The sequence below is a fragment of the Dufourea novaeangliae genome, unplaced genomic scaffold (genome assembly GCF_001272555.1).
Source record: "Dufourea novaeangliae isolate 0120121106 unplaced genomic scaffold, ASM127255v1 scaffold362, whole genome shotgun sequence".
Classification (NCBI taxonomy): Eukaryota; Metazoa; Arthropoda; class Insecta; order Hymenoptera; family Halictidae; genus Dufourea; species Dufourea novaeangliae.
In genome coordinates, this window is record NW_015374231.1 from 62,308 (window position 1) to 82,787 (window position 20,480).

A 20,480-nucleotide genomic window follows, 5' to 3' on the forward strand; every position below is an offset into this window, starting at 1 on the left:
GCCCGCGCACAATACTCCTTTATCGTTTCCGTCGTTCGATACGTTCCGCGACTTTGTTACGTCGTACGTAATTCATCCTCGTGTTTCATTCAGAACGCCTGTCGGAAAAGATTCTGAATTACCGTCTCAGGATGTTTTCATCGAAAAGGATACACTGTATGACATTCCAGAGATTCTCATAAATCGTATTCATTCGCAAATGAATATGAATTTTGTGATTAAATTAAAAGGTAATACTGTTGGTCTAGAATGTAGACTCTACACACTGATCTACACTCTTTACACGGTCATACAGTCACTTATAATGTTGCCTGATCACGCATCGGTCGATACTACCTCCCAAACGAGTCATTGACCTCTACTACTTGCATGATGAATAATCGAACACGCGTTAACCCGTGTAACTATTATCCTGACTCCCTGTCGGAACATATACTGAGATACCGTACCAGCTCCTTCTTGTATAGAGCTATCGTACTTGTCTGATAATGTAATCGTTGTCTGATATATTGACCAGTACTACGTAACATCCAATTTATCGACCTGTACTACTTACTTCACTTGAAAGGTGAAAGATACAATCGTTACCTCCATGAATCAATTGGTCCTTCACAAACCTATACAAACCATTTTTGACGTACGACTTCGAAATTTTTTAATCACCCCTATACTCCACGTAGAACGAGATATCGATCTCCCCCACTACCTCTCAAATCCTCCATTTTCAACGGCGTTTAGGCGAAGGACCAAAACAGCCGATTCGCGTCAACGGAACAGGTCCCGCATTCTTATTACAAATACCACGATTGCTTTGTCATGGACGTCGCTCCTTTTAATTTGCATTCCAGTCTCGAACAACCGACTTTAATAAAAACACTGCCAACGCGTCGATAAAGCAACTGCTTTTCCACCACCTCCGTTCGTGACCGCCCCCCTCGTGTCTCTCCGGCTGCTTCGGGAGCGGAAATTCCGCTGGAGCGTGCACACGCTCACAGTGGCGTGGTCGATTTCTCGCGTGGCGTGCTCCTCGGAGTATGGAACAAACGAACCGTGTGAACCCTGTAACTTCGAAGCCCACCCGTTAATTCGGGTGTTTGCATTTGCAATTTTTCCCGAGGGTGTGATGCTCGACGAAGAATCTCACGGTTCTGAGAAAAGCATCTTTGGTCCTCGAACGTTCTCTGTTATTAGTAGACTGCGAAACTTTATGCGAAATGACAGTTTTCGAAGTGATTTGTGAAGATTGGAATTTTTTCCATTTCGTAACGATTTCATTGTGACAAGAATAAGACAGAAATTGTATTCGACCTGATGATAAATGTATATATGTAATCCGCAGTCTAAGTGATTCAGTGGATAAAGGACACTCCCTGTGATCGAAATCAAATTCTAATTTAGAAGGACTTCTCCAGAAAGAATTCCAACGGATCATTCCCAGCTTTTGATAGAGTCCAGGGAAAGGGATTGCCGTTAAAATTATGGTCGACTTTTTGTTTGGTATACCTAGCCGTAAGACAGATGATCCTCGAAAACGTCTGCCACAACGAACCGCGCCCTCGAATGTGGAAGGATTCCGATGGTGGACCGTAAAAAGGGAAGTTTAGAAGCTCCGACGCGCGGCCAGTTCACGAGGAAAGGAATGGCGAGAGAGAATGGTAAGCTTCTTGCGGCTCCGTGGAGCGGAGTGTGAGTCAAAAACCTCACCGCTTGAACCGCTGGACCCGAAAGCCATGTCTTTTACAGAGAACCCTTTTCCACCTGGTGTTTTCCAACCGGTGGCCCCTCTTCGTACGGAATCCGCCTAGCGGATGCGTTTGTAAAAAGTGTTTGAGTTTCTATCTGAACGAATCCGCTCGCCGGAGAATGGGAACCGGTCGTCCGAGTAAAACGTTGAAACAAGTATATTAGGTCTGTCTTTGGTCAGACAGATGGAATGATGAGTGAAATATTGAGTACCGTAGTAGTAATACCCTGAGAAAAATATTTTCGTTGAGCTGTGAAAGTTGTTTATGTCAACATCTCGGTGTACAGACACTGTTTATGTAGTGGAGATAGACACAGAAGTTGTTCCTTCTCTGCACGGGACAAGTAGATGGAGGAAACGTTCAGACGGATAAGTAGTACAGGTCAGCGGCAATGCACGTAAACCGAAATGCGATCCGTTTCAGGTGAGATAAACATATTTTCATATAAAGTGACCACGGGTATATCTTCAAGCTCTGCACGGTACCACCTTCCGGACATTTTACGAAATCCTTTAATGCGAAAACGCTCTGCCCTCACCTGGACCAGGTGATTCTTTGTCACGCGGGAAACTGCATTGAAAACGGAATACGAATGCGGAAAATCTACGCCGTCGAAAAATCCACGAAGGGGGCTCAAGGTAAAGGGAGACAGGAACGTTTCCGCGCGAATGATATCTCTCCCCGTCTTCCGGCTCTCAAACGGATCGTCGTGGTCGGGATGGGCGACGGTGTATCGCGCCCCGCTCGAAATGTTTTATGCATTGAAACAGGGGAAATGGAGCGTGGAAAGGCCTCGCGGCCGGAAAATCGCGCCGCTTTGAGTCCATACCCCTCACCCCTTATTCCTGCTCTCCGTCTATTTTCCTCTCTGTACCGTTCGACCACCTTTTTCGCGACCGCCATTGACGTACCTTCGTTTGGCACCCGTTTTTACGCCCGTTTTCCAGCGACGACCATGATTAATGGCCGTTCCATCGATCGAAACGTTATGAGGGATCCTATACCGCATCGTCAACACTGTTATTTGTCGTTTATCAAAATCCATTACCTGGATATTGGTTCGAATGGGATATTGGGCCGAGGCTTTTTACCATCGACATTGTATATCATTTCTCGGCGAGACAGAGATGCCGACAAAACGGTGTTTAAAGTGTGCGGACCCGAAGTACACCTATGAGCAAACTACTTGTCTGATCCCTCGCTGATATGTACCACTTATGAAGTTGCCATACACTGACCTGTACTACTTACGGAAACGTGTACACTGACGTGCAAACTAGCGTTCCACTAGAAGAACAAATGGCGTAGGAGAAGGGTCTACTACCAGTTGGTAAATTTATTTCTAGTACTGAAATAGATGTTAAACCGAATATTCATTTGGCATAAATTTCAGTAGCTCTTAAGACCAAGTGGTAGGACGTCTTTTCCCTGCGGGAAGCCGACTTAGCTCGTGAGGATGTGTAGTATCTAAGACGTCGCAGTCTCGACAAAAGAGAATTCCTTCGTATCACGTTTCCCGACGATCTGGCGTCAGACGACGTCTTCAAGTAACCGCTGGGTATCTTCTCGGTGTCGTGTTTCGTTGTTACCACGCGGAACGGACACGGCCAACGGGGATATCTGGAACGCGCCGGGGAAATGGATACGCCTGGGAATCAGTCCGACCAGGGGAACGGGTTAATGGCTGTTCTGACTATATTTAACACTCGACCGACAGCTTTCCCTGACAAGAGCTGCCTTTCTATTCTTCCAGGCCGCTCGACTGCCTGCGATTCGGCAACGTTCATGTCAATTATTCGCTAGGCGCGTTGGGAGGTGTAGTTTTTCGGGCTTGAAATTCTAGGCTAGATCATTACCTTTCGGTCTACATGATGGAACTTTCGAATAGATTTTCTTGACACTGGGCTACGGATGGACAACAAATACTGATTACTCCTCGGTTGGAATTACTGAACTTCTGAGAGACTTCTATATAATTCTTGGAAGCAGAAATTCGTTCATGGTTCAGAGAACGATTTAGGAAATCTCTAGATTCTTTAGAGTCGAAAAGATTGGAAATTTGGGATTTAGTTTAATGAAAGTCCATTTTATAGAATCAGAAATGTAGTATAGGTGTATGTATCACGTAGTCCAAATGGTAGGTACATCATTTTTCCAACAAAAATTTGTATCCCCACAGATTCCATAATCCCAACAGAAAGATTTCTTTCTTAAATTCAAATAAAAAAAAAAGACCAATAATCTTCACGGAGCTGCATCACTGTCCGATCAATCATCGTCCTCTTTCAGTGAACCTCTCGCAACGTGTTTCAGCCAGGTTGAAAGCGGTATCTTTCCTCCCAGCGGGAAAGCCCTGTCACATTATTTATCGATACATTACACGATCCAGAGACTGGAGAGTAAATATTCTTATCGACACGAGTCAACATCAATATACGGAATGCGACGTTTCAGCCACTTTAAGGCCCATCGCGTTCGGCGTTATCGGTCGATGACGACCGCTTTCATCCCCGTCAAACGTTTCTGATAAAAACCACTTCCATGACGCTTCCGTCCAAGGCAATAATGTCTTCCTCCTCCGCCGTGTGTCTGGCCCCTGTCCGGCCCGAGATCAAACTTCGAACACTGGTCGCGGTCTGACGATCGACATTTCGTAGTCGATTTCCTCGGGGAGTTTCGCATGTTACGCTCCCAAAGTGCTCGAACGACCACCCAGCGCGCCTCGGTGGCTTTACGGCGTCCGGGAAATTTCAATTTTTCACGAATTTCGTGTCCACGAGTTGCGCAGTCCGGGCGGACGATAACTGTTATTTAACTTGGAAACCGATTTTCGAACTGCATCAATTTATTCTGGCCCTTTCGAAACTGTTTTCGAAACAAACAACGGTAGTGTCGAACGTGTTGGGACCATGGGAATTCGTCCACGGAATGTATCGTTATTTATTCAGGAAGATCCAATAATACAACCATTTCACTATAATGTATTGTATAAGTGGTGAAGACTGTGTTGAGTCAGACAAGCAGTAAAGGTCAGTGTGTGGTAGATCACGACAGTTTTCTTGAACAGATGGATCTGCATACAAATTTCTTTCGTTCCTTTCTCTCCTTTGTTTTGAAGGAAACGCAACGGCCGTTCCACGGACGGAAAAAAACTGCAACGAAACAATAAAACAGTAAAGTCGGTTCGTTGTGAGTGATGCGGGTTCAAAGCAAAACCGAGGGGCAATGACTGAGAAAAAAACTGTCGCGTATAACCTGCCCACTACTGTAACGAACCAATTAGGGAGAAGCAGGGCACTGAAGAAAATGGAAAAACAGAGAATATTCGTCCGACTGTTTTTGACAGAGCTCTCTCTCGTGGATTCGTATTCTTTCCTATTTACAGCGTAGGGGGTAGACCAAGATAATTAGAACTCACTAGCAGTGGATTATCACCTGGTTGATCGATGATCACGAAGTACCTTATCTTCGTTAAATTGAAATAAATGGTAGACATCGGATAATATACTAGACTGTCGCGATGTATTTTAATCACCGTGTTCCTGCGGAGTAGGTTTAAAAACGGCATCGTCGAGTTCTCATTTTTCACTTCTGATCTTTCCATTTCTTGATCTTTCCGATCTAGCCCTGTACGGTTCCTTTGTGCGAGCGACGAAAATTGCGCGCCCGTTAATGCATTATTTCCATTAGTAATTGAACGGTAAACAAATTTTTAATGAGTCGAAATTTATGGGTGACAAAGTGCGAGTACAGTAAATTCTCGGTTAATGCTCGAAACTTGGGATCATTTTGTGATTCTATCGTGTCTCAAAGGTTGGCTTTAAGGAGAAAGGAGAACTGTCTCTTCGAAGTAAAGCTTAGAGAATTCTGAACCAACTCCTAGTGTTATCAAGAAATGGTGTCTCTTGGAATCCTGCGTCGCAACGTAATAGTCGTGTTTCCACGAAATCACGTGCATTTCGTCATTCGATCCTCGCCTGGCTTATTTACATTTCCGATCCTGCTATGTCTATTCCCAGGCGTTTCCCCCTTCAGCAAGATGTTGTTCGGATGCGTGTCCCAGCGTACTGAAGGATTTCCTCTCGAGGCTGCCACACGCTTTAACTAGCAAATAGGAATCCCTCGCCGTGCTTCACAATGCAGCCACTTCGCGCACGTCGATGCATACTCGTCGTTTCGACGGCACTCGATGGCTCACAACGGGAGAGACCGAAGAGACGTCGACAGAACTCGGATGACATTTCACGGCTAGGAAGTATTAATTGAACCACCGTATCTTGAATTCCTGGAATTCTGTTGTCGCGAATCTGTGACGTTACGGGCCTTTAAAATTGATTTTGAATTTCGAGTATAAAATTAACTTTTAGGTTTGTTTTAAGCAGATAAGATTATTTTAGGGTACAAAATATAACGACAGTTGAGTTTAATATTCAAATACATATTTAAAATGTTGAAAAGACCGCGTGAAATTTTAAAATAAAAAGTTCCCGAGTAATTGGTACAGTATGAAACATTATCGTACTCTCCAAATTTGTCCATTTTCACTGAACGACCGGACACGGTACAACAGCGGGCGACAATCGATCGATGTATCCGTGTTACAACTATCGACAAGCTGTTGCCGCTGTCTGCCAGTGTCAGTCATTACCTACTGCGCGACTGTCTGATAATCGGTGCACCTTAACTACTGCCAATCAGTCAATTCTAGGTCAATCGAGGCCTTTTGGATTTCGATGGACCCTTGTAGGTGGCTGGTGACCCCATTTTGAGTGAATAATACCATATCTTAACGAAACAATCTCAGGACAAACAAAAATAAAAGGTTTTTCTGACCATACGTATACCATAACTACTATGAATCAACTTTTACCTCGTCATCTCTGAGTTACGGTACTTAAAAGCTTTCATGCAGACGATTTTGTTCTCTCCAGTAAACATTTCACTGCGTGGATGAGTCAGTGCCATGTCAATACAGCCGAGAACGTTAATTACCTTAAAATATCCTTGCTTGAGTTACAAGCCGCAGAGAAATTATATTCCATTCAATCCAAGCGCAATCAATTCGATCAGTTCTTCTCTCTGAATTATTCCAGTTCTTGCTTTGTACTTGTATTCCAGCGACTTGCTGCAATAATAAATCGTTTTCCGTCCGCATCGTTGTCCCGTGGTTCATGGGTCGCGGATTTACGTGGCTTACAATTAACAAGAATAAGTCTCACGGTTGTATCACAACGAAAGGCAAGGTTAAATGTTCAACGCCAAAGTGATTCCGCTGGCGGCAGGCGTTAATTGAACTAAGCCTCCAAAGCCAGACAACTCTCTCTCATGTATTCTCTCCTAGTCTCCTTGCCTGATCGTATACCGATCTACGCATCTCTCTAATTATATCTATTAGATACTTATAGGTCGTTATGTAGTCAGCCCAGTAGTATAGGTCAGTATTCATTTCGATCAGAGGCATAAAAGAACGGTCTCTCTGTCTGCCAGGTCTGATCTTCGTTATTCGCGACTCCTGTTACCTGGAAAATGTAATAAAATGGAAATGCAGCGGAGGGAGAGCTCTCCTCAAATTGACGTCCTTAAAATTCGACGAATCCTCTTACCCTTCCCCACACCACTCTTCTCGACAGGATCGCATGAATTCGATTCTCCGTCGATGTCGTAGGCATTTCAATTTCAAAGTCCGTATTAGAGAAAGTCATCCCCAGCGGTATCCACACCCATTCCATCCTCGTACTGCGCCTATCGATAGAATCCACTCTTCTCCTTTGCATGTCAGATAAAACTGTACCCATCGCTCCACCCCCCTGTTCACCCCTTTCACCGCACGATCCAAACAGTCGTTTGCGTATCCTGGTCGGTGATCGACGTCTTTTGCGATCCTTTTTCCGCTTCATACCCAACGCGTTCTACGCTTTGCGTTGTCGGTTCAGGAAAACAACGAGGAAACGCTTCGCTGCTTTCAACCTTATCACGAAGTGATAAAGGCGCGAGAAGTTCACCGCGAACACGTACGAAAGAATTACAGAAATATTTCTAGAATGCGCTCGTGTAGAATGCTTGAGATCCCTGCTAGAAATTGTAAACGACTGGACAACTTGTACAGTAAATCATCTGATAAAGAGAGGTCCCCAGGAGTAACGCTGTCTTTTTAATGAAGTTTAACACAGTGATAGAGTTAGTTCATGAAATATTTAATGTTCGGTGCCGAGGAAGCTTCAGACAATCATCGATGATGTACTGTATGTATTTCATTAATCGGTCGCGTTCTTATTGCTTGAACTACTAGTACTTTCGAGGATTACAATCTGTTTCCTTAAGTACCTGAATTGCAAGGACAACTTTCTAGTTGTCGAATTTAAGGAAATCAAAATGGATTGGCTTGTAATGGGAGTAATAGAAATACAGGAACAGTATTTACTACTGTCGTCGGATTTCCTTTAGAATTTTTATGGGAAACGAGGACTGCAATGCACTTAAACAACAACGGAAACGATTCAACGAGACCTGCACACGGTACACGAACAACCGCGCCACCCCTCGAGAATTTATTCGGTCGCAATTCAACGCTGAACACTCCAAGAACCGCGCAATTGCTCCCGGCACGGAAAATAAATTCCTCGGCAGGTGTTGCCATTCCCCATAATTGTCGCGAGGTCTGGGCCCCTCATTGGATGGCGTTCTCGATGCTAACGAATTACCGGCGTCCACGACATAAAACACGGCCCTCGCTATAATCCTTTATGGGGCTCTCAAATCACTTAACGCGATAATACAGTGTAACCGCTCGGAAACTTACGGGGTCGTTACAAATGTATTCGTAAAACGATGCTGGAAGTTAGAATTTAATTAAGTTCTCGCCGTGGTACAAAATGAATATTTGTTTAAAAATATATATACAAGGTGGTCGGTAACTGGTGGTACAATTACAAACAGGGTGATTCTAGATAAAAAAACATAGGTCTGGATACACGCGTTTTCGGTTATACCACCAGTCACCGACCACCCTGTCTATATGTATTCTTTAATAAGGCGTTACAGTTCCCCGTGGTATTAGCTGGTTAAGATGAAAGGAGCTGTGGCCAGTGGATTTGGTCCGTATGTGATTAGACACAGCTGGACCCTTTACAACAGGGCTTCGTATATGTACTTCTATAACTTCCAAGACGTGTGTTATATTAAAGAATTCTTTAGTACATAAATTACGAGGAGCACCACGAGCTTTAAGTGGTTCAGAACTGTATATGGTCAGACACAGCTGCACCCCTGAGCAACAAGCGCTATACATGAAACTCCGTAGTTTCTTGGACGTGCACTATGTTACAGGATCGTTTAATAAGTATTGGGTTGAACGGAACGTTTCTGCGTCTTTGGTGAGATGTCTCTGTGCCATACAAATTTTACGCAAATGGTATTTGAAAACTCGTGGGACGGCAGGAAAGAGTAATAAAACGTAATGGAAATTATATCATTATTTAAATAAGTCACTTTCTGTGAAAACAAAACAGTGGATTTTATTTAGAATAAAATGTACGAACTTTGTATTCAACCCAAATTTGGAAGATATATTCTATGAGTATTACAAACATACAGTTGCCATTGTTTATGCAACAGTATTTCTCTCGCATTTCCCCATTAATTATACGTATTTCCCCGTCGACGAAACTATCAACGCCGCGCCCGCGTCCCAGAATTGGAATATAATCGTTGAAGTCACTGAAACTGCGACCATATTTCTCGGTCTGTCGAAATTGTCACTGTTCAAATAACTGCACACCCCCCTCTAAACACAGAATTTCCATTAAGGTCGTCCTTTCACGAAGGTTACCACCACCATCGCGATAACAGTTTCGATGCACCCTGTGCGCGCACACGACGCCCCTCTAATGCGCTCGTCACTTCGCAAGAGAAAAAATCGGCCCTCTTCCGTCTCGTTGGCACCGATGGTGGCCTCAAGTCTGCATCTTGTGTCGCCAGCCATGAGTGTCTCTCCATCACACGATGAATTTGCCCGGTTACGGCGTCGTAATCGCGACGACGATAGCGATAATGACGATGATAAACTGGCCTGGTCGATGTCTTCCTCTATGAAGAAGGAGGAGGCTTTAGATAGACGCTGGTATGTACGTCGTAAACAAGATCGTTGCAACGTGTTCCAAGGACGCTCTATGGGCTCTGCGATACGTCTACGATCATTACGGGACGTACATTGTTATAAAGTGTACTCTTGTCAGGTAGAGAAAATACACCAATGATAATAAAGAAAGTAGCGTGGATCAATATTTGGGGCGACAAGTAATACAGGAACGTGACAGGTGTGCGCAAGTAGTATAGATGAACGATATATCGATGAAGTGGTATAAGCCATTCGTTAGACGGTTGACGTAAATCATTATTAGATGGAATTGACGAAATAACGAAAACTTTCCGGTTGTATAAATATCAGCTAACAAAATGCATACTCTTTGATAACATTTTAAATAACTTGAAAATGAAAGAGTTAAATCACCTTTTAGATACAGGAGAGAAAAACTTTGATACGAAAGGAATGGAAAGGTTGTTAAATCGTCGGGTAAAAGTAATAGAAGACAAAGGTAACTATTTTTCTGGAGTATTGTTTGATCCACATACCATTTATCATTGATTGATTAAAATGGCACAACCTTCCTTTTTTACTTGATACAATAGATCATCTTTTGTATCTCGATCGATATACTATAGGAGTAACGAAATCGCGGCGGTAACTGGCACCGATTGTCGAGGGTTTCACGGCCAGTTGTCGCTGAAGAAGCCAGGCCCTATAAAATCGTGACCCTTCTGATAGGCGGTCCCCAATTTCCGGAGCAGCCGGCTCGCCTTTCGAGTCGGCTGAAAAGCACTTAAGACACTGCGAACAACGCCCAGCGGCGACGATAAGGAGCTACGATTGGTGCCAGGTCCTCTCTTTCTCTCAGGTATCGATACTCCCATCTCGAATTCCGCTTGGGTCTTTAAGTGCAGGGAAGCTCGAGGAATCAGCCTCCTCCTTCCACCTCTTTCTTGAGTTTCGGTTCTTCTCCGTGGTTGACGATGGGAAACGAAAAGACCTCGTTGCGAGACAGGCAAGGAAAATTCCGTCCGCGTCGACGAATAAATACCGTTTTCGACGGAGAAAATTCGTCGTTGATATTCATCACGGTTTCCCATGAAACTACTGGCCATTCGTCTTGTTAATCTTTCGCAACAGTCCGGATGACAGAGGCACTCTCGTTGCGAAATGTGTACTGAACGCGTGCACCGTTTAATCGTCACGTTCGTGTTAAATAAATCCTGGTCACTTTGTTTATTGATGCACGTGTTATGAATTTCAGTGAACTCGGTTGCTGAAGCTTCAGTTGTGTTAGTGAAATACACGTTCAAGCATAATTCATTTTTACTTACCTAATTATTATTGACATACACTACTTACTGCATCAATCATTGACTCATACTACTTGTCTCATCCCTATAAGTATATAAAAATCTCACCCCTATTAAGCGTGAAATATACGAAAAAATCGCTCAAGCTTATTAGTAAATCAAGTGCCTTTTAACAGTCCAAAAGCATTAGTTTCGGTCCGGTTCCCATCCCGTCCTATTATTTTCCCTCGTTATTATTCCATTCAGACCGAATTCCTTCATCCTCCGTTGGCCAAACTGGAACAGTAAGCGGCTTAAATTCCACGAAGCCGGATACGGGAGACTTCACGGGAAAACTTCATCGGATCACTATTTGTTTTGTGAAACATAATCGTTGGTTTCGGCCAACTGCGGATTCAACGGTAACTAGCCAGAGAAAGACTTTCACGCCGTCGTGCAAAATCCGGCTGATGTTGATCAAGCAAGTCCACAGACTCCTGATCGAGCAAGCTTTAACCATTTAACGCCCATTTAAAAGTGCGTCAAATGCAGTCGCCGATTAATACCTAAATTTTGTCAGTAAGAATCCGTTATTCTGCAAAACAACTAGTATAAGCCAATTTATAGTCCGACAAGTAATATCGGTCCATATTTAATCCGATAGACTACCTGTAACAGATTGTTTACGAACAAATCGATCACTTGTCAATAAGTATGCGACGAAACGAGAAGAATACAGTGAAATTCGAGGTGATTATTTTTACGAATAAACACGAAACAACGACGGAATTTCCTCGCGGCGTGGAAAAAAATAAATGAACTCGTGTCTTGATACGGGCGAGCATACACGCGTTCAACATTTCGATAAATCGCCGCTGGGGCAGTCATATAAACTACCATCGAAGAATTAAGCCGTATTCCTGGTTTGCGTTAAATTCACAAATTTTCAACCGGCACGGAAATTATTTTATTTATCGAGATCGATCAAATAGTCGGTGTTCTGGTGTTCATAAAGAAAGCCACATATTTAATTACAACAAACAACAGTGTATATGCATATGCATAGAAATCAGAATTGTTAGCAAATATTTTAGTTATCCTGAGAAAGAAAAAAAAACAAGAGTCTACAAATTAATGATGGATCTGACTTGGTGCATGCAAGTACGCGTGAGTCACTCTGGCAGGACAAAAAGGAATTGGAGGAAACTTTCGCGGTGAATTGTTCGCATGCTTATTCAGGGTTTTCGAATGGGCGCAGATAAGTGACTTATCATGATCGTTAAATACACGGCAGGATATTTTTGCCACGTGTTCCATTATTAATGAATGTTTTTCGTGCGGATCAGTAATTTAGATCGTCGTTGTCGAGCATGAAGGGCACCTTCAGAAGTGTAATTATTTCTACGGGTAACGCGTATGTAGGGTATCCAGTACGATCGCGAGGCAGGTAAGTTTCTTCGGTTGAAACTTTTTACATAAGTTGCTCTGTTCGAGAACATAGAGAATAAAAGCTATACTACTTTACCCAGATACTATCTCACCAAGGCCACTGTTGTACAACTTTTATTTTAGTACTATTTTTTATTTTATTTACGAGATACTATTTATTACGAATATATACATGTTTACATAAATCGGACGAATAATAAAAAAAATGAAACATGTAACTGGAAAAAAAACGAAATGGTAATTAAAGACTCTATAAGCTATGGTTTTTTGACAGTTTAAATAGAGCCAATAAAAAAATCAAGATCGTTACAAAAAGAATTCACTGTTTCAAAATGCGATAAATGGACATCTCCTTGGACGAACAAATACCATAGATCACGGAACTGACCAACAAATCTCCGCGACCCGGAGATTCATTGTTCCGTGGCGATTAGCATGCTTTGTCCAGACGAACCGAGAGCGAAGGTACTGATCGATTCCGAGGGGTGGGTAACAGTAAAGTAGTCGCGTGTGCGAAAGTAGACGCTGGCCGAATAGAACAACGTAATGAGAGAATAATGAAGACAAATGAAGGCCGCGTAATAGGGGCTGTTCGAAAGTGTCGGGAATTAAGCGTAATCTTGGGCACGTAGCGAAGGTCAATAGTTAATCAGACAAGAAGTGTAGGTCAATATATAGTCAGTGAAATTACATACGACATATATGTCCGTAGATCCACCAGTTAAGGAAGTAGTGTCTAGTTCAACAAGTAGTACAACTTAGAAATTTCGTCCACAAATAATATAGCTCACTCCTCTATCAGACAGTGATATAGGTCAGCGTTTCAACCAAACAAGTGGTTTAAGTTATTCTACGTGCGGTCCGTCAAGGGATGCAAGTCAATATTCGGTCGGACAAAGTAGTACAGGTCAATCCCCAGATCACCGACGACCATAACGAGAGAATAATGAAGATAAATGAACGTTGGAATCTGGGCCACGAAAGGGCCAAGGAATTAAGTGGCGCCGCGAGTCGATTTCGATGTAAATTCGACCGGTCCTAGTCCATTGTTTCCATCCCCCGTTGGAAACCCGGTCTGCGGCCGGCCACCAGGGCGTCGATTAAGAAGTTCAACGTCGCCCAATCGAGAATCACTCGGCTGGAATCGATTGTACGATCTGATTTCTACGCCGTGAAAATGTGCAACGGGGGAAAGAATAGTCGTTCTCGATGTTTTCTCTGGAAACATTGAAATTGATATTGACCTGCGTTACCCGAGGGCTGGTCCGGCGGCGAATCGAAACGACGTCGTTCGCCTTGAGACTTTTATCGGAATTTCATCGTTGTTCATGGAAAAGAGGAATTTTGGAATATAGGGGGAGCAAAGAATCCGGAATTTAGGTAGGATCTTTTTGTGCTAGCGAATTTACCATATTTGTGGGTCAAGTTTGAACAATACAATCCTCACTATTAACCCTTTAACGGTGAGCTATTAATGACTGCATAAGTAATTGACAAGTAGAGACGATCCGTGCATGGTCAGCCGCCGAAAGGGTGTCAATAAAAGAATAAGTGGAATAGGTCAACGGTTTATTCGACTCGGGTCTAAATCATGAATATCAATTGTATCTTCGATATTTTTTTAGTTGTGAGATGATTCAGATTTATCTTGTTCCTCCATTTATTTAGGATCCTCTATCTATTTCCATGTCTCGATTCGAGTTGAGGTGAAAATATCCTCGCACGATGTAAATCTCCACGGTTGTTCGTTACCATCCAAAGCTCGCCCTTAATACTTCCCAGCCACCCCTCCGGATATCATATTTTTTCGACAAATGTCACTGTGCATGAATATGCATGTAATGTATACGTAAACACCGTAGGCGAGAATATCCGCGGAATTAAGTACCGCACAGCGGAGAATCACGGACGACCGTCGGGTCCAATATAAATTCAAATTTCACCGCTATCATTGTTCTCCTTTTCGCGGAGGCGGTCGATTTCAAGACTTCCGCTGTTTCAATCCGACGGAACCGGCGGAAAATTGATTTTTCTATTAAATCTGGATAGCCCTTGTACTCGTTTCTGTCCCGTTTTCCCCTCTGATATCTATTCCGATATCTTCTTTGGAACTTCAAACCATCTCCTTTTCCGTTTTCTATTTGCAATCAGCTCTCTTACACGGAATATTACATGGTAATTCGATTGAAGAATCGATTTCAAGTGTCTTCTGCACTGTACAAGTTTGAACTATTTGTATTCTACTTAACATTAAATATGGATTAATATCTCAGTGTTTTACAAGATATGTGGTTCTGTCTGTTTCAGAAATACGTGAGCGAGGGGTCGACAGTGCGGGACTGCGTGCCGACGTGTGTGGAAAAGGGTGAGCATCTTTTTACTTTCACTGACTTTGTCAATGTTAACCATTACAGTAGAGATCGAACGATATGAACGAGATTACTCTAATTATTAAACTGCGGATGTTTATACAAATATTGAATTTGATGGGTTAATGTCGCGAAACTGGACGCAAAGAAAAAATTATTTAGTAGTAGCCTTATTTATCGAGCAAACACCAGGGGCTAATATTTTCTCAAACAAGTAGTACAAGTCAATAGATAACTAAACAAGTAGTATCACGGACTAGCTGGAAGAAACGTTATGCCTGTGCAATTGAGGAGGAAAAATGATATTACAGCGGATGAATTTAAATGGGAACGAAAGGAGGTCGAAGTAACCATTTCGATTGTTCGCGTATCTTCCTTCGAAAATGTACAACACACGCGAAACTCCGACGATTCTCCGACAGTGGGATCCGCGTATCAGTGCGATAAAAAGGGGAGGAATTGAATCCACCTCGGAACTTCTTTCGAGTATCGCGTAAGGCCGAACGCGATTTCGGTGAAAGGCAAGATTCCTGGCGAATCGAAGAGCCGCCCATCCCCTTCCCCTCGCCTCAAAGACGTCGATCCGGCAGCAGCCGAAGCTTTGAAATCCGAGTTGCACGCGCGGCTACGTCGAATCGCGTACACGCGGTTTACCGCACGAACCGCGCTGGAATTGCTCCTCTTCGAATGGTACCTACATCGTGTAGAAATTGGAGCAGTCTCCACTTCCTCTCTCTATCGCTCTTCCTCTGTCTGGTTTGGAATGAAACGACTTGTGATTTTTCGCCCCGGACCTTTGACCCGACAGGCGAAACCGTATCGTCTCAATGAACTCACCGAAATTCCTCGTGGATCTTCCTTCTGGACATCCCTCGAAGTATCTCTCTTATGCCAGGCAAAGTGGAACGTACATGCTTTTCTGAACCGATCTTGTAGCAATGTTCTGCTATTGAGAAAGCAGGTAGCTGGTATGTTGGTTCCTGAATGTGACTGTATTAATAACGATTCAATGGATAGGGTATGATTTATCCAGGTAGTCTGACGATAGTCGGACCTATACTACTGTTAGGTTTCGACTTACAAGGAAAAGTCTCCAGGTGTAATGTTTACTTTTAAATTCGCCATAAATGACTTAGTACTTTATCTAGGGAATAACGAGCAGCATCAAGTAGTCTATTAAAAAATATACGATTGCATTTTAAAAAACAATGTTGATCTTCGACATATTCGAGTGGATCGATTAAAATAGGATTCTAGTTAGATCTGTACATCATTTGTGCGATCAGAGGTGGATCTCTACCACAGACTTGAACTACCGGTCTGACCTTACCCAAGCTTACACTACTGGCTTACCCCGAATTCTGACCTCCGCCAATTACTCGATTAACCGTGGATCCATACTACATTAGTAGCTGTCTTGTACTGCTTACATCCGTACATGTTCGCCCCTACTTCTGAAGATCTTCGAGGCAACGAGGGAGCATCCTCCTTTGGTCGAAATGACGGCAATTAAAGGAATTGCTCCTAGTGGCGGTGGATAGAACGCTCAGAAAATTCGTTAGCGAGCAACCCCACCTCCTCCCCTTCCCAGCGATTTCTTCCATTAAAGTCGAGTGTCGTTAAAGCCCGTTTCCGTCCGGCGTCCGGGATAACTGACGACCATCGGGGACCCGGAAGAAAGTTAAAGAGCCCGTGAACTCCGAACACTTCTTATCGAACGGGAACGACTCATGCAAAATGTCCTGGAAAAACGAGCGACGAGCACGGGGCGTCACGACGCTAGTTCCGCTTTCGAACCGAAAATCCCAGGAAACTTTTGTAATCCCACATACCCCCCGCCCCCTCTCATACAATGGAGTGTACGTGTTGCCAGTCAATGTGTTAAATTTTTTCCTCGTCGATCCTGTTTTCACGGATTAGTCCTCGTAACTCTTCCTTTTACCGGATTCCCCCTGTTTCTAATTCAATTACCATCCGAATTTCCATTCTCCACGCCTTCCACTCCGTATCTCCGTGAATTTGCCGAATGTTCCAATTTCGAGAATTATCCAACCGACGAAGAAACTGTCTGGAAGTCGATCTAGGACCAATAGAAAGCCTGAAGTTGTTTCTCCACGTAGCTGCTGTTCCTCGTTTCTCCATTCTTCAGCTGGTTCCTGCAGATTTATTTTCTACCTTTTGGCTGCTGCTACGTTCCCCTCTATTTTCTTACGCTCGTTTAGGGGATCCGCGCCAGGTCGACTTTCTCATTCGTAACGAGGGTAAGATCGATCCCTCGAATTGTTCCTCACAGCCGAGAAGTAAAGCCGAAAAGAAGCTGAGAAAGTATTCCATGGAGAGAGAGAAAGAATTTTTTATGCATGAACATCTGAGATTTATAACTCTCGCCCGTCCACGTGACTTTGCTTACTCCGACAATTCACCACGAAAATTAACTTTTTCAATAGTTAAGGGAGTCGTGTCTTTGAGGGCATCCCCGCAGCCATCGTGAATATTTCATGTGTGTAAATAGAGGAAAGGTCGGAAGGAGCCGACGGAAATTTCTTCTGGGAAGGGTTTCGGTATATCAAATGTGCTGCGGATGAAGGTTCTATGGGGATGAATGCAATTCCGAGCAATTTCCCTTCTCTTTGAAATTTCTCTCGTGACTAGAAACAAAAGACGTAAGTGCAGCTGTAACGATAACTGCTTCCTCAATACGGAAAATGGTACAATACCATTGTTTCACAAAACTGAGTAGTATAAACACTGAATGATCAGTCGTCGAATTATTATACTGTATTATTGACTGATTGTAGATTTACATTTAAGGCCAGATGTCATTTGAATAACAATTACGCAGAATTGGTTAGGTACAGGTTGAATTAACTACAATTTCAGTAGTATAAATCAATATGTGATCAGGCATGCAGTGACTCACACGTTTGTTTGCGAAAGGCTGTACTAGTACTGTACTGTTTGTCCTGATCTGTAAATTTTCAACCGTGTTCGATGATCCTCTGATCGTTAATCATCAATGGGGCATTTTGTTTCAGAGGCCTGGAGCACGAGAACGTACTGTTGCCAGCAAGACGGATGCAATTCCGGGCCCTCGTTGACGTCGAGCAGCGTCTTGGTCGTCGTCGTGGTCGCGATGACCGTTCTTCTGGTCGGGCGGACCATTCGTGGCTAATACGTCGCTAGAAGCGACGAAATACCCGCGAACGGAAGCACCGGGATCCATCGAACGCGAGAACAAGGTCAGGCGAACGTTGCGCCGTGCACCGACAACGTTCACGCCTGATCAGGGGCTGGCCATCTTGCTGACTGGACGCTGACGAGTCGACGGTTGTCGCCCGTCGAACACTGAACGAAAAAGAAATGAAAATCACAATCAAGAAAGACACGGTCGACTCCCCAGTGATTCATTTTTTTTTAGGGAACTCGAGATGGACTTTTCGAGGAAGATTCAAATTCTATCTCGAGGACCTTCAGTTTGGCTCAGAATTTTTTTTCAGAGGATCTGGATTATCCTGGAAGACCTAATTTCATCCGAAAGATCTGAATTTCTATCCTCGTTTCCTTTTCTTCTCGCGATATTAGTCGTCCTTAAAAGACTTTTCGGTGGGGATTTGGGGCTCGCTGGATCTGAAGACTTAACTTGATCTAGGAAATCTATATTCGTATCTTTCGTAGATTTCTCCTTTCTTGTTTCGTATTATTATTCCTGGAGAGGTTTCTTGGAGAATTCATGTACGTTCGAACGATGGATTTAATTTAAACCAGAAAATCCGCAGTCTATATACAAATTTAATGGAGAACATCAGCTGTAAACTCGAGACCTTTATTGTGTCATAGTTTGCATATTCTCGTATTGGAAAATATATACAATATCGTGGTGAAATAATTAAGTTCACGATAGCCGAGAGATTGGCTGTTTGTCTCGGTTCTCTTTATCCTCTGGATATCTCCCATGGAGGCGATATCAAGTTCCCATCACGTGAAATATATCTGTACCGTCACGAGAATATTCCAACCGCCACGATTTTTAATATCTCCGCATATCGGGGGAATAATTTTTCATGATAGTGCCATTCCAGTCGAATTTCTGCCGGTCAGCTTTTTCTGTCCGACGATAACACTCAGTCCTCGAGTTCAATTTACTAGAAAACTTTCGATTGTCCTTTCAACCCAATTTTTCTTTTTCTAAATTTCGTTTCATAATACGAGAAGGGAAATCTGAATTCATATTTTCTTGGACTTCTTTGTGTCCAGATATCTGGGTCAAGTAGACCCAGAAGAACCTCGAATTCTCACCTTTAACCGGATATCTAATTCCTCCCACTTTATCTTCCCAATAAAATCCTGGATTCATTTTATCGTTTGGACCACTTGACACATTCGCTACCGTTGACGTAATATTACATCATATCATTATCTTCTTTCGAAAATTCAGTAAAGAGAATCATACTCGAATTCCCCTTTGAAAACACGAAATATGAAACTATTTTTTTAGAGAAGTAGTGTGTATTCAATTCTTTCGAATTCAAAGCGTCACGGTGACTCTAAAACTTCTGTCTTACGTAAAGCTGGTCACACATTTAGTTGACAAAATTTTACACCAAACTGCAAATTTACATTAACCTTCAATTTTACAACTTCATTCCGTATACAATATCCTAAAAACAACGAGGATCACTTCATTCAATCTACAAAGAATGGAAACGAAAATAAATAGCCTCAATGGCGAATATGTCAACCCTCGTTTTATATCCTTCGTCCAAGACGACCGTGTCGCAGTATGAATACGATATCGATACCAAATGAAAACAAACGAAAAAAGAAAAGAAGCAAAATTATAAACAGTTCGAAACAATTCGTCGATCACGATCGAACGAACAAGGGGTACACGACAACCCGAAATAAAGAAAAAAACGCGACAACAGTCGACAACAGTCGAATCCAGGGGGTGGTGGGGTGTCCGTGAAGCAAGTGAACAGTCGCGCGCGCAAGTGGAAAACAATCGGACCACAACAATTCTCGTTATCAACGAACCGCGATAACAGGCGAGGCGAACGCGTCGGACGGGTTCCCGATGCCTCGGTCGTTCGCGGTCGTGCCGACATCTTTTTAGATCCGTAAGAGTTCGTTCAGAGACTCGATGAAGAAAGGGTTGGGGGTGAGGGAGTTGGTACAGGCGGGACAAAAGCGTTAAAAGAAGAGAGCTTGATAAAGGGCGCACGGAGAGAAAGAGCAGTGGAACTGATGTGGATTATATATATAACCTACATACAGATGACAGTTTCAACACAAAAAAAAAAGAGAAAAGAAATGAAAACGACGCAAAGAAGGACGGTGGAAAAGGACGAAAAAAAGATGAATTACCGAGGAACAGTAAGGATAATAATAATGATAACGTTATTATTATTACTATATTGCTACTATTACTACTATTACCAATTACTATTACCATTAACATTATTGACTAACCGGCGAAAAGAGAAATGAATCACCCGATTATACATACACACAGTAAGTAGCGTGTAAACGAGTGGAGAGT

The 20,480-nt window shown here is 43.1% G+C and overlaps 1 protein-coding gene across 1 annotated transcript in view; it reads left to right on the plus strand.

Moving 5' to 3' along the window:
- The window catches only part of LOC107192405, a 73,584-nt gene extending 55,406 nt beyond the window's left edge, over positions 1–18,178 (plus strand). Inside the window, exons 3-4 of the mRNA XM_015581649.1 lie at positions 14,880–14,937; positions 17,977–18,178. Coding sequence (XP_015437135.1) covers positions 14,880–14,937; positions 17,977–18,113 — 195 coding nt within the window. The 3' untranslated portion in view covers positions 18,114–18,178. The remainder of the gene's footprint in view (positions 1–14,879; positions 14,938–17,976) is intronic.
- Positions 18,179–20,480: the final 2,302 nt, after the last annotated feature.